The sequence below is a fragment of the Lycorma delicatula genome, chromosome 8 (genome assembly GCF_047948215.1).
Source record: "Lycorma delicatula isolate Av1 chromosome 8, ASM4794821v1, whole genome shotgun sequence".
Taxonomy (NCBI): domain Eukaryota; kingdom Metazoa; phylum Arthropoda; class Insecta; order Hemiptera; family Fulgoridae; genus Lycorma; species Lycorma delicatula.
Genome location: NC_134462.1, coordinates 82,969,691 through 82,994,210, shown reverse-complemented (window position 1 = coordinate 82,994,210; position 24,520 = coordinate 82,969,691). Strand labels below are relative to the sequence as shown.

General features: G+C 27.6%; 1 protein-coding gene across 1 annotated transcript in view; it reads right to left on the bottom strand.

Moving 5' to 3' along the window:
- mirr (iroquois-class homeodomain protein mirror) overlaps positions 1–24,520 on the bottom strand; it is a 227,285-nt gene that overhangs the window by 7,074 nt on the left and 195,691 nt on the right. The window contains exon 4 of the mRNA XM_075372815.1: positions 7,663–7,964. Coding sequence (XP_075228930.1) covers positions 7,663–7,964 — 302 coding nt within the window. The remainder of the gene's footprint in view (positions 1–7,662; positions 7,965–24,520) is intronic.

The following is a 24,520-nucleotide window of genomic DNA, read 5'->3' as shown; positions in this document are numbered from 1 at the left end:
ACCTTTACTAGGATTTGAACCTTGAACTCTTGACTTCGAAATCAGCTGGTTTGGAATGACGAATTCACCACTAGACCATCCCGGTGGATTACATATGAACACTTAGATTTTTTAAAATCATTAATGACTCTTATCGTTGGTAGGACTTTATAGTCCCAAACAAACAATAAAAAAATGAATTTTAATCAGATTTCTTCTTGAATCGATTCATTAAAATTCTTTTATATATAAATAAGAAATTAATTAAAAATACACGTTATGTAAATTTTAGTATTATATACGCGTTTCAATTATTTTTAAAATTTATTCATCATCATTAGTTATCAATTCAATCATTAATAAACAAGTTAAACGTATTAATAAATAAAAAGATTTTCAAAATATAATTATATTAATTTGTATATAAGATACCTGTATATACATTCTTTTCTTTTTTGATTATTCTATATAAAAATACAACAAATTTTTTTTCTTTTTATTTAATCTAAGCATTTCAAAGTTTTACTTAGGTGGCAATTCACCGTAATCAAGAGTATCTTTCAAAAACCATTTAAAAAAAAAATATTGAAATATAGAACAGTCAATTTAGATTTGGCTCTTATATTACCTTAATAAAGTGCTTAAATTCAGAAACTAAATCAGACTATGAGATTATATGAAATAATATTAAAAGATGTAAAACTGATGGTAACCACATAAATTCTCAATTCATTTTTCTGTGAATATTTCAACTTTATATACATTTATACTTTTTTTTTTTTACGTTTTATTATTTTTTTTTTCGATATTTTATTACGTTTATTTATTAATTATTAAATTTTCTTCCACTGAGCTATGCAAGTTATTTTTAAATAAATTTTTATTAAGAGAATTCAAATAATTATTTATAATTTTTAAATTAGGAATAAAAAGTTCAGAATTTTTAATAAATTTTATTTGCAAAATAATTTTTTTATTAAAGCTTACTGTTTTTTTTACCGATATTTCGAAGAAAAGTACGGTATTTAGATCACAAGGGAGGAGTAGGGAATTGAGAAATTGTATTTTCTTTACATCTTGAAATTTGAAGAGTATGAAAATACTTAAATTGGGGTTTATATGTACTTATATTGGGGTTATATATATATATATATCCATAGGCGTATGGATATATATATATATATATATATATATATATATATATATATATCCATAGGCCTATGGATAACGTTTTGTGGCTCAAAAATCTAGAGTCGTTCTTGAGGTACGCTCGATACAGATCGAAAAAAAAATTGAGGTTGTATTGACTGTGTACTGATGTATTTTTATACGCGCTTATGCAGTGAAACTTGATGTGTGAGGTCTACTAGTTAGTCGAACGTATATACTCTGAAAATCAGTGCGTTTCTGACTGCGAAATAGTCAGAGCGTCAGAACGAAATGTATGTCTTCTTGCGTAAAATTGCGCAAATGGTTATTAATTTTAAGTAGAATTTAAAGTCCCAAAAATAACTACCCATGTATCGTTAAAAATTAATGTATTTATTATGTACATTTATTATTTTTTTAAATTATTTTTTGTAACTTAATCAAGGTTTTTACGATGAGATTTATTTTCAATTTTTTTCCATGTATTTCGATGACTCTCTCTCACTCTCTCTCGCTCTCTCTCTACATATATATATATATATATATATATATATATATATATCAAATGTCTGTTGATTATGTTTGAAAATATATTAATATTTATTAATGAATCACTGTTTGTACTACTTGCTGAAGGAATAATGAAAGTTTTCTCTTAAATGAATGCTACCGTTTAAACGGTTAACCTGTTGCATGTAATCATTAATTGGTTGCTTCATTATTTTGAATAAATAATCTGATTATAGGCAACCATCAGGTAAACTATTACGAAACGCAACAGAAAAAACAAACATTATTTTTCTAGTTTTATGCTAATAAAACTTAAAAACGACTGAAAAAACTTGAAACAGAAATTTTTATAATTTTAATTATCGTTTAACTATTGTTATAAGACAATATTAATCTTTTTTGCTAGAAAATTTTATTTATTTGTAAACATATTATGGTTATTAATAAATTTAATAAACATATTTTTGTTAGGCCGTAAATTTAAAATTATTGATATTTCCAAACGGAGGGATTTTCTACTTACTATTGCAAAAATATCTCATACGATGAATTATCACGTTATTGTTTTACCTATAACTATTCACTGATAAAAGAGAATACTAGGTTGGTATGATTTAAAGAAATATATTTAATTTTGTTTAAATTTCAGCTACAGTAAATTATATTATAAATTTTAATTGAAAAAGTATATTTCAATTTATTATTTCATAATAAATTTAAATAATTAATTATTTAATTTTACAAATTTAGATCAGTATATAATTCCTTAATTGATAGATGTACGTATTAATGTAAAGATGAATAAGACGACTCTCGGATGGCTATTATAAACTACGTTGATTATGTTATGCATTAATGATGTTGTTTTGCGTTAATATTATGTTTTAGTTTTAATTATCTAATGACTTAATTTTAGTTTAATAAATCAATTAAAAATAAGCTTTTTTGATTTATGTTAAAATAAATTTAGAATTAAAGTTTAATTTATGAAAATAATATATATGTATTTAATTTTATGAATGTTTTATAACTATTAACATTGAATAGAATATTTATTGGGTAAAGATATTTGCAAAAGTGTTCGGCCTTGTTGAAAGTAAAAATTATATTAAACGGTAAGTTAAATTAAATGGCGTCTTGTGATAATTGTTTTTTATTAATTTTTTTTTTGAATTTCAAATAATTTTACGTGGGCATAAAACCTTTCTATCCGAACACTTGCGTAGGTATTGATGATCAACATTATAAATTAAAATGTAGGTAGACAGGTATTTAGGATGGACTTTATTTTGGATTACTGTAATATACTGGTATATACATCACTAAAACATAGTTTTCATAACAATGATAAATGAGTTTATTTTTTTTCAGAATGACATAAATTCACTGTATTTCAAATAATACATAAAATAGATTTTATGTTAAGTTTATATACCTCCTGTTTTTTTTTCTTTTTATTGGTGTAAATTTATAAATTTCGGGAAGCGGTTTCGTAAAGTAACCGATCTTTGTTACCGCTGAAAGTTAAATTATGTTTGTTTCGTTTTTACACACACCTTTTTACTTCTTTATACGAAATAAAGGAAGTAATGTGATCGCGAAAAATTTCAGTTTTCAGATTTTAACGGAAATATCCACTTTGAATTTATTTCGGTGTGACATAGGTACGTATGTATCTCGCATAACTCAAAAACCATTAGCCGTAGAATGTTGAAATTATGAATTTAGGAATGTTGTAACATCTAGTTGTGTACCTCCGCTTTTAATTGCAATCGACTGGACAAAAACTGTTAAACATCTGTTCCAATTTTATTTCATTTCCATTTTTTTTAATTTAAATATATTGATTTATTAATAATTAATAACCTTTGATTGTTGCAATAAATATTAATTTAATTATAACAGTAAAAAAATGAAAAAAACAGAAGTTATTAGTGAAATAAACTTTTATGTAATTTTAAAAATGTTATATGTAATTTAATAGGCTTACAAGGAAGTCACGTGGTGTCCACATCAGATTTTTTTTATATAAAAAATATATCGGTACTTTAGTTAAGGTAACATAATTTTAAGCAAAAAAAATATTCAGGTCTAATAATCATAATAATAGATATTTACATTTTCACAAGCTTTTTCACAACATTTTGGTCTTTTGTTCTTAACATGACTGTACATTTAAATTTACTGAACTAGTTGTATCTATTTTATAATGAAGCTATTTTTTATTTTAATAATATTCTTTCTGTTTATTATTTATAACAGTAATATATTTTGTTTTACGGTTTATAACAAAATTATTCTAACTAAGCTTGAATAACACCCCAATAATTTATTTATTTATTTATTTTTATTCATAATGACAGAATAAAGGTCCATATATCAGATCTTCCAACCGATTCATATTAACAGGTTTCAATTATACAATAATTAAACAAATATATATAACTATTTTCTTTACTTTTATTTCCTAGGTTATCAAATGATATACATATTAAAAAAACAAAAAATACACAAACACCAAAAAAAAGTTGAAATTAAATAAATAATAATAAAACCAAACAAAAAATTGGAAAAATGGCTAAGTATCAAGATTTTTCTAAGTTTCTCCTAAAATTCTTAAATTTTTCCAAAAATGTTTTAAATATTTAACACATTTCAACAACAAAAGTTGATTATTCCATCCAGAGTTTTTTTCAGTTCAGTTTGGTTGTTAAAATTGTGTGTGTATGTGTGTGTTTGAGGGTGTTGTGCGCGCACGTTAGTGTGTGGGGGGGGTGATACACTTGAAAACTTCTAGGACTTTAAGCCACCGGGTTGGTTTAGTGGTGAACGCGTCTTCCCAAATCAGCTGATTTGGAAGTCGAGAGTTCCAGCGTTCAAGTCCTAGTAAAGCCAGTTATTTTTACACGGATTTGAATACTAGATCTTGGATACCGGTGTTCTTTGTTGGTTGGGTTTCAATTAACCACACATCTCAGATATGGTCGAACTGAGACTGGACAAGACTACACTTCATTCTCACTCATACACATCATCCTCATTCATCCTCTGAAGTATTATCTAAACAGTAGTTACCGGAGGCTAAACAGGAAAAAGAAAAAGAAAAAGGATTTTAAGCAAAACTTCATGTTAATTATTAAATTTTTATTTTATTTTCGTTTTACTTTTATTAATTTCCATAAAATCTCACTTTTTGGTCTTCGTGTAGTTTTTAATTGACTTCAAAAAAGGAGGTTATTTTTTTCTTCGGAATAATTTTTTTTATGTTTGCGCATAAATCCTATTAATCCGATTTAAATTAATCTTGTTGCAATCAACGCAGCTGCTTTTTGCGGTGGTACCATGATGTAGAAAATATTTTCTAGACATAAAAGTCTAATTGGTAGGTCGAGGTAGTGATAATCCTGATATTCTACATACATGCATTATGTTAGGTGATGTTATATGGTCTTTTGTAGGGCAGGTAATGTGAGTTTCTGCACAAGATTTATAACAACGTTAATAGAATCGTCAATGTACATTTTGTATAACATACAACATCGATAGGGAAAATGGGAATCTTATAATTTTATATACGTGCATCAGTTTACATGGTTTTGTTGTCGGTTCCATTTTTTTTTTTTTTAAATAATTATTATTTCGTATTCTACTCGTACATATTGGTTTGAAAGTAGAAAAATAAAATTAACATTGAAAAGATGTCTTCTTCACTTATATTTTTTTAAATATTATAATACAAAAGGAAAAAGTTTAACTGCAGTTATTTTGTACACATACGCTTAGATTTTATTTGATAGTAACTAGTATTTCTTTTTAATATATATATATATATATATTTTAGTTCAACTAGTGGCTTATTTATTAATAACTATAATAAAGAAAAAATGAATCAAAAGTGAAAACCTAAATATAATCTTGTTTCTATCTTCCTAGCGATCAACAAAACATGAAAAAAAATATATATATATAAAAGAGCATTAATACAAATGTTTTTATCACTTTTCTAGTTTATTGTTTATATACACGAGTATAATACATAAAGTTATAAAAGTAAATTTATTGCTCTTTTTATTGCACCCATAATTTTATTGACCATTTGTATGTATACCGTTATATAATATTTTTCGTTCAAGAAAAAAAAATCAAAAAATTGAATGTAAACTCACGTTCAATGCAGTAACTTATAAGTATATTAGACCTATTATTAAAACAATATGTCAAATATAACGTGACATTATAGGGGAAGAAATCTATATAATATTTTACGCTATCGTAAGATGAAGTGAAAAGAAAACTATAAGGGATATGAAAATGATTGGATTGAATTGAATTTATGTTGTAGTTAGAGATTGAATTCTTTCGTTTTTTTTCCTTTTATTCAAACACGTTCGATCAGATTCGGAAAAGTATTTTTCTTGTTGCCCCTCAGAACATTTACAACATTAAATTGATCCTAAAATATTATACGTGTACTATTCGTGTGTGTTTGTGTGTGTGTGTGTGTGTGTGTGTGTGTGCGTGTGTGTGCGTGTGTGCAAGGTTAATACGCATAAAAAAATGATGGGGACTAAAAATCGTAGGCCATATGCGATCGTTTAAACGACCCCCTTCTGAGATATTGACAAAAAGTGGTAGAACTTTTAGTTCAACGCGTAATGGTCTTATTTATTGCTGATGTAACTAGCAGTGTATGGACAGATGTTATACCATCAGGCAAAATTAATACAAGAAATAAATAATCACGATTTATTTATTTCGTGCGGTTTGCTTTTACTACTACGCTTGTTGGAAAAAGGGGAGGAGAATAAATATTATACATAGAATATATATATATATATATATAAAGGTTACATACGAAAGAGGGTACACCTGGATGCTCTCTCTGCATTATTCTTTATAAAAGAGGGGACTTTTACCGTTCTACAGACCTATCAGAGAGTAGGCGGTATAGTATTTAACTAGAGGGATACCCTCAAATAAAATCCCCCCTTCCATTTAACTTTCATCTTTAGTTGTGAACATTGAATGTAACACTTACAGGATGTATTATTACTATTATCATCGACACAATTGAACATGTTTTTATAAAGGTGATAATTCCCTATTTTCAATTGAATTAATTCTGTATTTATTTATTCCTAGATAATTTATAGGTACATCAGTCTTCTTACAACCGTTATATGGTAATTACTTACAACTGTTCATGGAATTTTATGAATAAACTAATATGAAGTACTTTCATTTCATTTTAAAGTTAACAGATTATTTATTGTATTATTTAAATTACTAGCTGCAGAGGCGTACCGTAGACACGCCCTCCGCCGCTAGGTCCTCTGGGCGGGTTGCCCTGGCGGGCGGCGTCTCGGAATGGTGTCCAAAAATATTAGGTGTCCAAAATTGATTACCTCTGTAAAAATATTCTTCTTTGAGTGATGAAAATTGATATAACGAAAGTTAAATTAGAAATTTAACTCTAGAAATTGAAACTAACCAATCGGGATTTTCTGCTAGTGATCGGTAAATTCCGGTGCCTAATTTTTGGTTATAATTCATTATTTTATGAAATAAAACAATCAAATAAATAAAAAATTATTAATATTTATTTCACACATATATCGATATATAATAATATAACAAGTATAGACCTGACCACCGCGAGACGTATGCTAACGAATCGGGATTTTCCGCTAATGATCGGTACATTCTGGTGGTAAGCTAAGGGGGACGGACAGACAAATAAAAATACCGTTTAGTAGGGAAGGATAAAATCATGAAATGTTTAAGTAAATTTTTTTTTAACTAAATTTTGTAACGGCATACAAATGCCGTTTAGCAGGGTAGGATAAAATCATGAAATGATTTTAAATGAACCAAGTTAAAATTTCTTTGCATTACATTTATTTATTATATTATTTCTATTGTTTATCTAGTCGTGTGAATAAGTGTGATTAATTTTAAAACCTATTAAGCTAGTTTTTTATTTAAAAAAAAAATATATATATATACTAATAAAATTTAACTTACCGATATTATCTTTACCGTCCGCACTTTTTCTTCCACTATTATCATCATTATTATTATCTTCATCTTCTACTCTATTTCTTGGTTCCCACGTCATTTTATTTTCCTTTTTAAGCCTCCGTCTTGCATTAGCAAACCAGGTGGAAACTTGTGTTAATGTCATTTTTGTTATTATTGCTAACATTATTTTTTCCCCTTTTGTCGGATATGGATTCTTTTTGTGTTCATTCAACCACGCCTTCAACGTTGATGTCGTTTCTCTCGTCGCATTCTTCCGTCGTGCTCCGTTCAGATCCATTCCGTATCTGTAAAAAGAAAAGTAAATTTTAATTATTTAAAATAAATTTTATTTTTTTTGTTTTTATGTATAAACACACGGTATATGGTCTGCGGTATATGGTTACTTGCGTTTTCCGTCACGGCTAATGTTTTTTATTTATTTTTTATAGTTAAGTAACCGGAGGCAGGTACAACTGTAGTCGTGTCGCACATACAGTAACAATGACAGTGGTTGTATTGGTCGAGCCGCCGTGCCGTATGCCACTGCGCCGCTCTTAAAAAATCGAAATTCAAAAACACTCGAAAAAGAAACGTTTTTAGATATTTATCTGATTAGTATTTTCAAGCCCAAAGAAACTGAATTTTTTAATGTTGTCGAAAATGGGGAAAACATGCAATCATTTTTTTTTAATTTTTTCATTTCCACCACTTAAAAGGTCGAATTTCGAAAAATTTGTTTTTTAGATATTCATATGAAAATTACACTATGAATTGAGGGAATGAATATCTTCATTCGTTACCGAGAAATAAAAAAGAAATAGTTGGTTTTAAAAAAGATTTAAACTTGGAGTTTCAAAAAACCTAGAAATTTGTCTCTAAATATTCATATGAAGATTACAGAAAACAAAAATCAAGCTGATATCTTCATTTGCCGAAAAATTAAAAAAAAAACAATAGCAATTTTCACATTTACTCCTTTTTAACTCTGTAAACTCAAAATTTCAAAAAATCATTTCTTAGTGTCCTTACACACTGAAGAAAGTGTATATAAAATTTTATTAATTTATGTTCAGTAGTTTTTGCTGGGAGTTGATTACGAATCACTTACGACATGTTGTTTTATAAATATAAATATCAAACGTGATGAAAATAAAGATGTTGAAAAAGTTTTACATACAGAAGAAAATAGATTTGTTGATTAAAATGTAGCAAAAACTACATAGAATTAGATGCATTATCAAAGATCAGAAAATATTGACTAAGTGTTTAGAAAGAAACTAACTACTGGCAAAGTTTGATCTGCCATATACAAATCTAAAATCAAAAAAAATTAATTTTAAAATTCATCATATTGTTTCCTTTTTGGTATATCTCACGTTATAACATTAGTTCTAAATTTGTACTTCGAATAGATTAGTATTTCTTGATTAGTTAAAATGATTCGAAACGAAGTTTCGTTTTTTTTCATAAAGAATTATAACTTTTAAATAAATTCTGTCTATAAAAATCTTAAAAGAGACTGTTACAAATTATCATCTTGTAGTTGTTCATTATAATTCTTTACCCTCTACACATCTTTCTTTCTTAAATTAACTAATCCTACGATGCTGTGTTACAATTTTATTATTTTTGTTTTTGAAAATTTTTCAAACGGTTCCTGTACTTTCATCACATTTTATAATCCCTTTTATGTAACAGATCAATCCACCTAATTTTAACATTTTTCTGTAATATATTTTAAAAGTCATTCTTTTTTTCTGGTTTTTCTATCGAACATGTTTCTTTAAGCGATACTTTACGCATAAATATTTTCGATAATTACTTTTTAATTTCTAAGTATACTTTTATATTTCTTTTATACATAAAATCTTTGCATTTTGAAGAAATATATATAATTTTTTTTTTTTTTTTTTTATTTATTAGAAGCTAATTTAAAATAAATTTTCTATATCTGTGTTAAAGCAAAAAAGAAGGAAGTAGAGTCTTCCTCATTTTCAAAAGGATTTTGAAAATGATATTACGTTATTTTACAATAATTTAGGACATAAATATTCATTAGATGTAGTTTGTTTCTTGCTGACAATACTAAAATTTTGTCCTCTTTACTAATCATATCAAAACCTAAACAATATCGGTGTAATATGTCATAAAAAAATTATAGCTTAATTTTTCATGTAATCATGACACGTTAGCACATTAAAATTATAATACAGGCTTTGGTAATATGTCATGTTTATGGTAAACATAATATTATGTTAATAAAGATGTGATTATATTAATTAAACACTTATCCATTAAAGTGGAATATCGTGTAACTTATGACATGATAAATAAATTAAGCACAACATGGATGGTTGTTTAATATACAAATATTTTATTAATACAGTATGACAAGTAATTAAGTACATAATACAAGGTGATAACTGATTATATTCACTTAAAAAAATAATATGTTGTAATGTATATGCTTATTATTTAGGATCTAAACCTGTTATGTTATTAGTTATTTTTTAAAGAAAGAGAGACGTAAAATTACGTCATCTGTTTTTATTTTTCTTTGAGATGATTTGATGATACTAATACTTGGTGCATTCTTAAAAAATTATGGAATTACAATATCTTTTTATTTCATAAATAAAATTTAGCTTAGAATATTGGTTGGTTTCTGTTCTGTGTAGTTCATTTGTTGTGTAAAAACTTCTCTTGAATCTTTTATATATATATATAAATGAAATTATGTTTGTTTGTATATGCGTTCTTATACTATTCATCCGATTGCGATGAAACTTTGGTGAGTTGTGCGCACACCCGCGAAGGTTTATGAATTTGTTTGGACGGCTAGATGGCGCTAGGGGTCGAGACATTTCGAAAAATTCTATTTATGGTCCGATTTGGCTCATATTCTGAATATATATTAGTTACGTGAAAAGAAAATGTTTTGCAAAAACTACACCTGCTAGGTAGCGCCGTTGTCGATATATTTACGAAACAAAAAAAAATATATAGACTTTCTTCTTCAATATATAACGTTATATATATAACGTATATTGCGTTATATATATATATAACGCAATGTTCGCATGTGTGTTCGCTATAGACTAGAAAACTACTGGACCAATTTATGCGCGGGAAAAGGGGGAAATAGGTAAAAGGGGAAAAGGCAACCAGAGGAAAAAATAAAATGGAACAGGGGAAGGGAAAGGGAAAAAGAGGAAATAGGAAAAAGGGAGAAAAGATAGGGAAAATGAGATAGGAAGAAGGAAAATAGGTAAAAAGGGTAATAGGGAAAAGGGAAGAAGGGAAGAAGGGAAAAAGAGATAACGTGAAAGATTAAATTTTGTGAAGTTCCGTAATGTTCATTTTTCTAATTTTCAAACTTTTAATTGTGTTCATTTAATCAATATATATATATATATATATATATATATATATATATATATATATATATATACTCAAATCTAGAAATAGCGAAGCATTGCCAGGTCTGGTGGTTATTTATAAAAATTGTCATTAAAATGGAATTTACAAATAGTTTCGTATTAAAATTCGTCTTAAAATACTATCTATTTCTTTATATCTATCGATGAGTATGGACATATAATAATAACGGTAAAATGTTGAGACTGGTCATTTTCTATTTCCCAAATATTTTACCTTTCACCTACACAATTTCATTTATTTGCAAAAATATTTTTTAATAAAAAAAATTATATAAAGTACAATTGAAGAATGTTTTTATCTTTTTTCATTTTTGTTTATTTCAATTAATTTTACACCCGCAGGAATCGTATAAATAAAATACCAAAAATACTTAACATCGCTGGCTTATAAAACTGTAATTGTGGTCTGCTGTCTGAAATACGCGCCTGTAAGTAATTCAGTACTTCGGGAAATATTTTATTTATTTATTTTTTGTAAAAATCAATTCATTATTACCAAATATGAGTTATTTTTATATATATATATTTTTTTTTAAATTAGTTTCAGAGAGATTTAAAAGATGCCTATTGAGCCTAATGTTTCTTCTATTTTTTATTTAATGTAATTAATATTGTATATTTATGCAATTCAGTTATTACATTTTGCTGTGAGGTATCATGAGTAAAAAATTATTGTTAAAAATTAAGTGAACGAGAGAAATGAAAAATATTTTGGTTTCCAATATTTTAATAACCCACATTAAACATATGGAAGTTTTTCTCATTACCATAAATTAAGATTAAAAGAAGAACTTAATAAAGAGGATTTTTTTTCAGTTTTCCCCTAGTTTTTTTAAGATGATATTTATAAATGAATTAGAAATTTCTTCGATTAAAAGATAGGAGATTAAAATATAAAATATATATATATCCAACTATGTTTGCAGTGATAACAATCCAAATTATTATGTTTCAAACTTATCGGTACGATATGTCTTATGGTCTTCTATAATCTGTGCATAAATAAATTTAGATCCAAGCTTGTGTTAAACATGTTACATAAAAAAAAAAAAAAAAATGTAACTTATATTCTATTTCCGACGTTTTAAATTAATAAACCACATTTTACCAAAGAATTATTTTATTGTAGAAACAAGTTAAAATTGTTTAACAGTTTTTATGAACGGGCTTCGAAAAAACAAACTGCAAAGTGCGGAAGTTTACAAATTAATGAAATTCAAAATAATAAGCTTTTACAATATTAAAATAATTCCATAGGTCACATGAATAAATTGATTTGTTAAATTTTAATTATATTCTTTAGTTTAATTTTATTTATTTCTAAAATAAAAACCGTTAAAATCATACTCATAAAAAGTATTACATAGAAATTGCTTTATGTAGTAAATTATTATTAGAACGTTTACTTGCTTTCTTAGTTTTGTTTTTATGTCTGGTTGTTTTTTTTCTTCTTTTTGCGTTATAGAAGCACAAAGAGTAGTCCACATGACCGCTGTGTTGTCGTAGCTATTTCTTAAATTTATGAGACCGTGAATTATACTATGGGATTCGTTTACATCATAATTCATATTTTTAAGTCACTGGGTGTATTCGTTTTATGAATAAAACGTTTCACGCCTCTTGGTTGTAGTTTTAGTAGTAGAAATAACAATAATAATAATAAAATATACTGATGTTTCTACATTATAATTCTATCATCAGGATATTTTAATAAATCATAATATAAAAATAATAATAATACAAAAATAAATTACTTTAACCTGGTATTTTAATACAATTTATGGTTACATCTGTTTAAAATTTATAGAAACAAATCACGATGTGTATATATATTATAAAATTTTCTAGTTATACGTTATCAATTGGATTTAATTGTTAACCACTCGATAAATAAATTAAAATAATATAATAGAATTAAATATTAAAATTATATATATATTGCTTGATTTAAGTAAAGTATTTCTTAGTGATGGATTTTTTTCATTTAATAAAATTGCGACAAAAATACCGTATGATGTGGAATAAATTTTAATATATAAATAACCATAAGTAATTTACGCGTTACTGCAATTATTTTTTTAATGATTTAATCTATATAAAATTGCATGTATTTCGCTTTTTCGCCATAAAAATATGATAATGATTACTATTATGATATGAAATTAACTGCTACAACATTTTTCTTTTCTATTAGCTTAAAATACACTAAAAAATTCAGTAGTGAAAAAAATTATACGTGTAGTTGTATAAGAGAAATAATCATCCTTTGAACTTCGTTTGGTTGACGTATAAAAGGATCATTCTAAAAGAGAATCTTCGCTTTGTGTGTGCCCTAATAACTCAAAAACTACTTAACGATTTCGCTGAAAATTTCACAATTTATTATTATTCGTCCGGGAATGTTTATAAGTTTTTTTTTTATTATTTATATTTATTTATTTTATGAACACCAGGTTACAGAGAAACAGCACAGTGACATGATGTCAACAGTACTCTAAAAATATATCAAGGCGTCTGTGCGTAGTATGGCATATAAGTGTTAATGTACCGATAAATTTTTGTTTTTGAACAGTCTCAGGCCGACCACTCCTGAGACGTATGGTTACTTGAAACACAACCATCAAAGAAAACGGTACCCACAGGCTAGCATTCAAATCCATTTAAAAGCAACTGCCTTTACAAGGATTCAAACGTTAAACCTCTCGACTTAGAAAATCAGGTGTTTTGGGATGACGAGTTTAATCATTACAATAACTCGGCGGGTGAAATATATAGCACTGAGATTGGTGAGGTTTGAACTATGGTAAACAATCTGAAAATGGCAAAATATTGGACCATTATGTTGCTAAGAAGTCAGGTTTATTGACTTCAGAGAAAATAAAGGAGATAGAACAGCACGGTGTGCCCGTGTGTGGGCGTTAAATACATGATCTTTTCCTTAATGTTGTTAATTTGCGGGACGCCTCTTGTATGCACAAGAACAAGTATGTGATACAATTTCTTTCAGGGCATGACGCTATTCGGACTCTGGTATGTATCCGCAATTCGGATTGTTAGACGATGCTTATCGTGTGATGTATGAATGTGCTAGGTATGACAGCACAGAGATCATTTTTTGGCTTGATATTAGCGGATCGATACTTGATCTCCGTGGTAATTGGAAAAGCCGGGCCGAATGGGTGATCGTAGAAAGTTTTATTAGATATTTGGCGAAAGAGAGGATCGTTGAAGGGGTGTGATGTTCTCTTGGACTTTTCTTCGTTCTGTTTATGTTTGGTTTTATTATTTCGTTGTTGTTTTTGTTTCTTTAGATTTTATTTTTCGTTGGCTATATTATGTTTTGTTACTGTTTTTGTGTTACGTTTTATGATTCGTTGTGTATTGAACTCATTTTTACGTTTCAGGTAGATAGATTTCAGTTCCTTCTTTGTTAGAAAGTCATTCAGTCTTGTTTGAGACTTGGCTGGATGTATTTTTTTGGAGTTTTGTTAGATAATAGTACACAGATGGGAATGTCACTTGTGGCATTCATGTTGGTGGCATCCTGGCTGAGACTTGACTGAAAGATGTCATTGCCGAGGACTGAAATAGACGTCTGGTAAAGCCCATAAGAGCTAGGAACGGTAGGGGTGGCGTTGCAACCGAAACCGTCACATGACAACCCATAAGGGTGTCTTCCCCTACGGGTTCAGGATGATAAATAAATAATAGTTAAATTTAAATATTTCGATATCAATATCCATAAATATCTAAAAATCTGGTAAATTCGAATATAAATTCAAATTGATCAATCCATCCTTTAAAAAGTAAGAAAAATCTAATAAAAAGAAAAACAAAGTACTATACGTAAAATATATGTTTTAACGAGCTCTCGAAGTAATTATATCATTGGCAATATAAAGATGAATTAAATTTTCTTTTTCAGATTTTAAAGTAAATTTTATTCCCCGCAAAAAAATTTCATATTATACCACCAGAAATTATAATTTTAATTTTTTGATCTCTAGAAGGTTCCACGCGTTGAAATAGATTTACAAATAATATGCAGCTAATGCTTTTTAAAACTCTTATCAACTTAAATGAAAAGTATGCGAACGATAAAACGAATAGTATTTATGATTTTTGCCAAAGTAATTACAATACTGAATTTTTTTAAAGACATTTCGAAAAATATTTATAAAACTTTTTTTTAAATTCATTTTAATATGAAGGGTACTAAATGTTTTCATATACTTTAAACACAAAGTTCAAGTTTAATAAAATTAGTAAAGTAGAAAAACCTAACTTTTTTATATTTTAAACCGTTGGTTATAGTTAACGGAAGATTGTACACGAGTTTAAGCCATTATAATGCGTAGCAGGAAAAAAGATTAATTTTAATTAATATTTTATTTTATTTTATTAAAAACTCGTTTATTAAAAAGAAGTGTTTGTTTAAGTTAATAGAAAACTATATAAAACCTTTTTTTATCTCCATTTTTTTATGCCCCATGTGTATGTATGATATTTGTCAGCTCTATAACTTCGACAAAACTATAATTTACAACAACCTATGAAAAAAAAATCTGCTAAAATACAGATTTATTGTTTTAAATTGCATTACAATTATTCATTAAATTCTATTATTTTTTATTTTTATTGGATTATAGCTTTTATATAAATTATTAAATTTTATTATATGAAGTTTATATTATTTAAAAAAAAATTATGTGAAAGATTAAAACTAGTAAAAAAAAGATGTGTTACAGCTAATCGATGCTAAATAGGGAATTTTTATATAATGGAGTATCCAGTGAAAGTTTCTAATAACTTAAAAGTACGGCTTACAAAATTTGACGGTTTTAAAATTTTTTTCCCAGTATGATCTCGGGATTGTACTAAGACAAGACTATACTAAAACAAAATATATTCTTAGAGTAAAAAATCGAATCAATTTTTCAAATTTCCATTTATGTATGTCATTTATTAATATTTTCAATATATTATATTTTGTATACGTATATATGATGAACACCGTGTAATATGAAACCAGTAAACAATTTTAGAGGGTATTGTTGTTATTAAAAGGCATATATATAAACAGGGTGGTTAATAATAGATATAATATTATGATGAACATCTGCAAGAATCGACCAATAGGAATTCAGGATATTCAGGGTTGTAACCTACTACTGTAGGCTACCTAATAGAATAATATTCTGATCGAGATTTGAATTCGCTTCCGTCACTGCATCAGGATAATAACAGTAATAATAATAATAACGTTGAGCTGATCCTGATCCGTTCCTTCTTCTACCCTCCCGACTACTCCTCCTCCTCCTCTTTTTTCAACCCGTACCTCACCCTCTTAAACAGCAACAGACACCCTTTAAACCCCCTCTCAAAGTTCACAGTGAAAGCGACGCGAATAGCACGAAAAAATTGTCCCCCCTTCATGTGATGCAGTAAACCAGCAGTGTCGGCCATTATTACATTCGTCCCACTGGAAAATACGTTAGGGGAAGTAAAACATCCTCTCCCTTCATCTTTCTACGTCCTTTTTTTTCCTTCAATGTTTCTTTCTCATTCTTTCTTTATTATTATTCTTCTTCCTTTCTTTCTTTCCAACATGCCTTAGATTAAACCCTAAGTCGGTTGCTTCTCGGTAGGCCTCAAGTTTTATAACTTGCTGAATCGACCACTTTTCAAATTAAATTTTTCGTACACTCTTTCATTCGTTCCTATTGCTCTTATATATATGTATATATTTTAAATGTATATGTATGCTTGTGTGCGTGTGTGTGTATTATTTGCTTGCCTTTTGCAGATAAAGCTCGTTCATTCGAAGCCGTATTCTTACGTCGGTTGCAATCCATTTTTAACTTATTTTATACCTTTCTTTACTTACTGATATGCAAGCTTATTTTAAGATTATACTTCGTTATTATCATTATTATTACTATTTCATGCAATTCTATTTGAGTTTTTATACTTTTCCTATTTATCAGTTTTATTTTCTACATAATATTATTTTGTTCAAATATTTCATACTTATTATCGTTCTTTTTCATTCATCTATTTTTTATTTTAATCTTCAATTACCAGTAATTGATACATATTAAGTCTGTGAGTGTGTGTATGTGTGTGCGCGCACTTGTTTTATATATATTAAGGAAAATTGTTTCTTAATCGTATCTCATCTCTTTCTGAGTTGCTATTATATTTTTACATATCGCAACGAAAAATTCGAAGTGATTTTATTAGAATACCTTCAGGAGTGAGTTTTTTTTTTGAAAAACAAGTGTATATACTTACTTTCTATCATTAAAATCAAAAATAATAATATTTCGTTTAAGTTTTCCATATTCTGTTTGTCTTTTAACGTATAAAAAAATTCAGCTAATAATTTAAATGAAGAAAGTTTTTCTAATTGAATATCTTACGTTTTATTAAAATTATTTAGATTCCAAAATTTATTGATTTAATACTGTGAATTTTTATTTTGATCATTCTTTTTATTTTAGTAAAAATCTTAAAAAACTGTTTTTTTTTAAACGATTAATTCAACGCATAAGCGTTAAGCTTTTTCATAGTAATATGAAAGGGTTATTTTGCACCGAATAAAAAAAAAATCTATTACTGAACTGAATTGCATTTTTCATACACTACTTGTTGAATTTAATTAATAAAAAGGAAACAAAATCAAGAACAGAATTAATAATCGATGGATCTTATACATAACAATTTAACATATCTTTTTTCTTAATATTAGTTTAAATGAATTCAGAATTAAATATATATTAATTTAACCGTACGATTACATTATTATATAATGTCTTATCGAGTTAGATCAAAGGCCTATAAGTTTTTTACTGTTTTTATTTTTTTTAAATTTTCTTTGTTTTATTTAAATTATACTAATTTATTCAGAATTAAATTCTTTATAAGTTTTATGTTTCAGATTTTTATGTATTTATTACCCATTTAACAAATTTATTGTACATCAAACGTAAAAAGCAGGGTTTTTTATCTCAATTATTGATTTTCACCCCCAGATTTCTCAAAAATTACTGCAATACGGTTCTTGGACCTGCTTTATTCGATTTCTCAGGTCAAAAACCATAAGAAATCGCTAATTTTATCTCTTAATTAACGCCAAAAAATGTTGTACTAAAAATTTCATGTATTATAAATTTCAGTACGACCTTATCTATACCGGGGTAGCTGAAATCCGAGTGAAATCTTTCACTAGTTGCAACTCGCCATCGAAGCATTTTAGGACATTTTATATGAACTTTTTCCATTATTTTCATTATAAACTTATCACTCATTGTTTTTAATCACAATTGGAAACATACTTTTTGTTAATATGTTTTAAATTTTATTTCTTAGTAAAAATACTCGAAAAATCGCAGAAAATCATATTTTTTTGTATATTCTTCTCATTTAACATTAACAGTAGAATAAAATAAGATGAAATGTTTTGAATAAAAAAGTTATAGTTATTATTATTCTGCACACTTTAGTCTTGAGTTTTTTTAATTCTTCTTATTTAATTCGGGGTCAAAGTAGAAACAAACACTGATGTCAACTTACTTATAGTAACTATGAAGCAATGTAAAGAAAAAAATAAAAATATATGTTACAAATTTGAAATTAGAGTCGATAGATAATGCACAATAATAATAGATAATGATCATCTGGATCTGTTTTTCGGTATGCCGGAACTATTTTTTTGAAAACGTATATTCCTTTTTCTTTAATAAATCAATAACCAAAGGACGAAGTAGGCTTTCACTCAATACTCATCTCCTACAATTTGTTTAGAATTTATATTTAATAGAATAGTAGCACGATTTCTTTACAGTATAAGAGCTCTTCTTATTTGAGCGATTCTGTTTTTCATCTTTACTCAAAATTTTTTATCTATTCTTTTCTCAAATGGTAAAAATGAAGCAACTAATGGCGTTTTGTTTTGTTCTCCTACTTTGGTATTTAATTCATTATTATCTTGTTTATTATATTTGATTTACTTTTGTTTTTTAAAATATATATATAATTCTCTCCGATTATTATAAACTAATACTGACAATTTTTCTTCTAATTGTTTCTTAGTTTCGACCAAAAAAATATAGGTTATATCATCAGTTGAATCTTAACAGTTCTATTTTTTATCAAATTGTAAGATGTTCTTAATTAATTTCCCCATTCATAATTTATTTAAATGTAAAATGCTTCGATGATGAGAAAAGATTAAGTAAAATTTATTTCTTTTTTTTAATTTAAATTTCATTTTAATGTACAGTCAGCTTATATTTTATTGAATAAAAAATAAATTAATTAAAAACGAAATCTTCTATTAAAATCGTCCTACTACATTTATAAATGTACCAATGTGCAGAAAAAAAATATTTACAAATGAATAATCTATTATTATCTTAAATCATATTTTATTGAAAGTAAATTTCTTTTAGATAAATTAACGAGTTATTATAACTCACTAGTTGTTATTTCTGTTACAAAGCTACTAGATAGATATACATTTAAAAATCTTTGATTATCCGATAAGATATCTAAACTAACGATGAAACAGAAAATATGTATTTATTTATAGCTAAATTGGCTTTATATTACCGATGATTGATAGTGTTTTCTCATCAAAATTTTTCACACACCATTATTTTCATATATAATTAGTATTTTTTACTAGATTAAGAGAATTGCATTTGTATGAATAATGATTTTTTTTAAATAAATTTAAAACAACGTATATAATTAAAGTTTTTTTTTTGGCTTTTTTCATTATATTTTGTTTTCTTTTACATAAACTTAAAACTTAAATGAAACTTAATATATATTAGCTGAGAATAACACAACACTTTTTTAATTCATCTTATTTAACTCGGGGTCAAATTAGACACAAATATTGATATCAACTTATTTGTAATTTATTTGTTTCGGACTTTAAAATATATATATTTATTTTTTTTATTGTTTTAAACCTTATTTTCAATCGCTTACATTTACATAAACCTTTAGTAAATACTATCATCATATCGCATATTACATGATAAGAAGTCCTCAACGAAACTCCTCAGAAATTACACACTATTATAATAAAAAATTTGATGCCAAGCATAAAATACTTATGAATTACACTCAACATCATAAGGGCAATAGAAAGCAGAATAAGGTATCCTAACTGGCAGGAAAAACTATAAGCAATGTAAAGAAAAAAGAAAAGTATATGTAATAAATTTGAAATTAAGAGTCGAGTAGATAATACATAATACTCAAATTCGAGTTTACTAAAGATATATTTTTTCTTCTTCACCCGCAGGCCGCATCCTGCAGTTAAGTACTACACAGCCCAGGGGAGTGTCCTTTACTCTAACGGGCATCCACATCTCGGCTCGCCGATTAGATCTCACTTTGCGCCCATCTCAAACCCAAAAAGAATAAGATCCACCAGGTCCGGCTATGCCGTCCCTGGGTCCCCACTCCGGAAGCCGGTACTCGGTCTTTATGCCAATGTCTCTAATGAGGACACCTCGAACGGGGCATCCCCGGCCGGATTCGGTCTTTTTCGCTCAGGGGTGCGAGAGTCACGCGTGCCTCATCGCTACCCCCCACTCGTGCAAGCACGTGCGAACGGCAGCTCCGCAGAGGATGTCCCTCATTCCCGAGCCCCCCGAATCCTTCTTCTGAAGAACCCTTGCCACGAACCTTGCAATGCTATCAAAAGTCTTGCGTCTCTGCAACATGGTGGCGATAATTTTCTCTACGCTGAGTGGTCCGGTAATCGCCAAGCAAGGTAGACGGTACTCATAACTAAAGACACATTAAGACACTATAAGGACACTTAGTATAGAACGTGCAGTCAGTTCAACCTTCAAATATCTTCCCAATTAATAGGTTCAATGCCACGTGATTTGTGTGGTGGTTAAACCGAAGTTCGTACTTTGAATTGATATGTTGTATTTCTCCCGCACGGACCGTGATCCTAAATAATGTAAATCTAGCTGCCTCTTTTGTACAACTAGCTACCTAATTTGAAACTGATGCAAGTTATTAATATTGCTTCTTGCGGTACCCCCCGTAGGTTTTAGAATTGTTTGGTATACCAGCAGATTATTAGATGAACCAAACCAGAACGATTGCCCAACAACCTGAAAATTTCCTTTAACTTTATCTCAAGTTGGCTTCTCTCTTATATGAATTTTCCACGTTAGTCTACGATCGAGGAGTAAATCCAGGTACCTTACACTCTGAGTTTGTGAATTACAACGCCATCAATGTGGACCGTCGGGGGCAGTCAACTCGCCAACCCGCCTCATAATGAATATCATATGGTTTGATTTTGCTTGGTTAACGCGTATTCTCCGTATACTCAATCATCTGTTAGTTAAATCTAACTCAAATTGCAGGCTATTCGATGCTAAGTTGGGCTAGAATCAACTGCTACATACAGCCGTGTCATCCGTAAAGGAAGACTAACACAGTTACATCGCCTATAGTCGGAAGGTCTGCAGTAAAGATAGATTACATAACACGGGTTCAAATATAGAGATTGAGGAACACTTTATAATAAATGAATTTTAAAAAACTTGAATAGTTATATTTTTTATACTTTTTTTGAAGATATTTCATTTATTACTTTGAAAATGGCACTTATTGTAATTTTTTTATATAAAGTAATGGTAAAGTTTATATCAATAAAATTAAAAATCTGATTTGACAGCAGATGACTTCCTTGTACGCCTACTAAATTACATAAATATAGTCGTATTTTTTTTAAATGAAAAGTACATAAAATTTTATTTCATTAATAACTTCTGATATTTTTTTTATTGTTATTATTAAATTATTATTTATCGTAATTTTTTTTACAATTAGAATTATTAATAGATCAATATATTTAAATTACAAAAATAAAAATAAAATAAAAAAAGTACATGAAGTCCGATTCAAACCAATGTGCCTTGTAAGATCCAAATATTTCATTAATTAAAATATTATTTGGTTATAAGTCTGGAACCAATGAAAATAAGTACCAGTTTTGGTATATCGTTGAAAAGTTCTTAATGAAGGCTTACTACTGCAGTTAAGAAAAAGTCCAAAATACAATTTTTTTTTGTTTTTGGCTGTTTTTAACAGTTTTTGTCCAGTCGATTGCAATTAAAAGCGGAGGTGCACAACTAGATGATACAACAGTCCTAAATCCAAAATTTCAACATCCTACGGCTAATCGTTTTTGAGTTATGCGAGATACATACGTACGTACAGACGTCTCGCAGAAACTAGTCAAAATGCATTCAAATATGGTCAAAATGGTTATTTCCTTTGAAATCTGAAAACCGAAATTTTTCGCGATCACAATACTTCCTTTACATTGTACAAGGAAGTAGAAATACAATCAACAGAAATAACGTTAAGGGCACTAGACCTTACGTCTTATGTATGAAAGACTACTTGCCTTATCTACATAAGGCTGTAACTAATTTTCTTATATTTTGCATGAATATAATTTTAATAGCTGAAGATAAGATAAGGTTGTTTATCAATAATATGGAACTATCTTATACTAAGTTGTAATAAAGATAAACTAACAAACAAAAATTGTGTATAATAACTAATTTTTTGTTGAAAATGTTTTTCTTTGTAAATTATAGGGAAGAAACTTCCCTAGTTGCCGAAGAAATTACATTTACAAACTCAATAAAAAATATCGATATCAGTTAACACGGATCTTTTTCGAAATTATTTATATTTTTTAAGATTATTTAAAAATATTAATTGTCTATTTTACTAGAATATTTAATTATTTAAAAAAAAAATTTTTTTTTTAATTTTTGTTAAAGTTCGTGTTAAAACTGATAGGTTTAACTTAATTTAGCAAGCCCTTGAGGTTATAGAAGATACAGTATGTCTATAACACTTTTGATAGGTTAACTTGTAATGGATTACATATATACGATAGAGAGATGTTAGTCAAACTGATATTTGGTAACGGACCGCATCACCGATAGAACTAATATCATAGTATCATCATCATCATCATCACATCCTCGCTTATTACACAACCACTACCACAACCATCAGTTAGTTACCTAAATGGAGGGTTGTATAGTGTGCGGTAATAGATTAGGGATAATCAGGAAGAGAGATAGACTGTTTAAGGGAAAAGGGCTGGCTAGGGAGGAGGAAATGACCAGGCGGAGGCCAGTGTGGCAGTTTAAAAATCACTTAGCGGGCTGCCACACCATTAACCAGAATTATGGTACCTTATTCCCCCCTTATATAACATAATTCATAGCTCTTTGGTCAGTTTAATAGGATAGTACACTGACCACCGAAATACCTCATGTTTACAGACAAGCAAGACTGTTGTTGCTTAACATGTTATTGGGCCATGTTATCATTTAGGTATATAAACGTTAATTGTTTGTCTATGTTGTAAACAATTAATTTGTTAATATACCTAAAAATAGTTGTAACATTTTCTCTGATTATCTAATAGTTTACAAAAGTATAAGAAATAATGACCTAAAAGAGTGATTACTTATATAATAGATTCCACTTACCAACAATCTTTAATATTAATTTTCGAGCGTTTTCGGATTATTAATCCATCCTCAGGAGCAATTGAGATCTTCATATTGACATGACGGATAACTTCAACTTTATTTTACTATTTGACGATCAATTGTTATATTTATATTTTTTATAAAATTCGATTTAGTATAATTAATGATATGTGAAGTAAATAATTATAATGTGTAACGCATCATTATTCCTGAGGATGGATTAATAATCCGGAAGCGCTCGAACATTACTATTAAAGATTGTTGGTAAGTGGAAACTATTATATAAATAATTTATTTATTAATACCAATGGGTCATGCTTAGTAGAATTAGAGTAGTATTAAACAGCAATTTTTTAGCTTCCACGTAAGTATTTATTATTTCTGCCCTCGTTTATCAATTAATGTCTAATTACTTAATTTAATGTTATATTTGATTAGTTAAACTTTTCATAAAATTAAAAGGAACATTTAAGTAATATTTTTGCTTTAAAGCCAAAATAATAGCCTACAAATCTGTAAAATGTAAGATTTTTATTTTTTATGTATAAATTATGTGTGTTATAAAAGTTAATTGATGTAATAAAGTTTTCGTTGCGATCTATTTGATCCATCTTTTTTTTCTTTTTTCGTTTATTTTTAAAATTATACCTTGAAATTTACTTTTGCATTTTATTGCAATATTTATTTTTCAAATCATTTCGCGAAACATGAATAATTCATAAATAACAAAATAAAAGAATTCATCTTACTAAATTAAAATAATTTATAAATAGTGTTATTTTTGTTCTTAACATTTAAATGTCGAATTGTTTGTACTTTGTTATGCTTAGTTATATTTTTATTTGTCATACTTTT